We start from the raw sequence: 676 nt of genomic DNA, 5'->3' as shown, positions 1-676 counted from the left end.
CCACCCCGCCCAGCCCCCCAGCCGCATGACACCCCCCGTGAGCTGTGTGACACTGGTGGTCCCAGTTCCCTCCCAGCAAGCCACGGCCGAGGCAGAGCCGGGAGCCCCAGGTTGCCTTACCCAGCCGCCGGTAGCCCTCGGTGCCTGTGATGGGGCCCGGCGCCAAGCTGTTCACCCGGACGTGGTTGGGTCCCCACTCCACAGCGAGGTGGCGGGTCATGGCATCTGGCAAGGGATGAGGGCAGGGATGAGGAACGGAGAGCAGAGCCACCCCAGTAACGCTGGGGGTGGCGGGCAAAAAGCCGCAGGAATCTCTGGCCAAGAGCGAAGAACCCTGGGAGAGTGAAGAGCCTCAAACCCAGGCGTGTAGTGTCCACCCAATTCATATTCGCCTCTCCCAAGGACATCTCCCCATCCTGACACTCTGGAAAAACCAGCTTCCTTCCTGGCCCCACACAGCTCACAGAGCCCCAGCCAGGCGCGGTTCGGTACCTATGGCAGCCTTAGCAGCACCAGCGTGCACCTGCAGGGCCTGTCCTCGGTAGCTCAGGGTTGCCGTGATGTTCACGATGACCCCACCATAGTCCTGGGGAAGGAGAGGAGACGTGGTGTGAGGCAGGGACACGAAGGGAAGTGGCAGGACAAGAGAGCCAGGCCAGGAGGGACAGTCACCCAC

The 676-nt window shown here is 64.1% G+C and overlaps 1 protein-coding gene across 1 annotated transcript in view; it reads right to left on the bottom strand.

Annotated features, from left to right (window-relative positions):
• The window catches only part of DECR2 (2,4-dienoyl CoA reductase 2, peroxisomal), a gene marked incomplete at both ends in the record, with an annotated part of 1,270 nt that extends 684 nt beyond the window's left edge, over nucleotides 1–586 (bottom strand). Inside the window, 2 exons of the mRNA XM_010137327.1 lie at nucleotides 121–225; nucleotides 493–586. Of these exons, the coding sequence (XP_010135629.1) occupies nucleotides 121–225; nucleotides 493–586 (199 nt within the window). The remainder of the gene's footprint in view (nucleotides 1–120; nucleotides 226–492) is intronic.
• Between the last annotated feature and the right edge of the window lie 90 nt (nucleotides 587–676).

The sequence above is a fragment of the Buceros rhinoceros genome, unplaced genomic scaffold (assembly GCF_000710305.1).
Source record: "Buceros rhinoceros silvestris isolate BGI_N320 unplaced genomic scaffold, ASM71030v1 scaffold33955, whole genome shotgun sequence".
NCBI lineage: Eukaryota > Metazoa > Chordata > Aves > Bucerotiformes > Bucerotidae > Buceros > Buceros rhinoceros.
The sequence above is the reverse complement of the archived record's forward strand: the minus strand, read 5'-3'. Positions and strand labels throughout refer to the sequence as shown.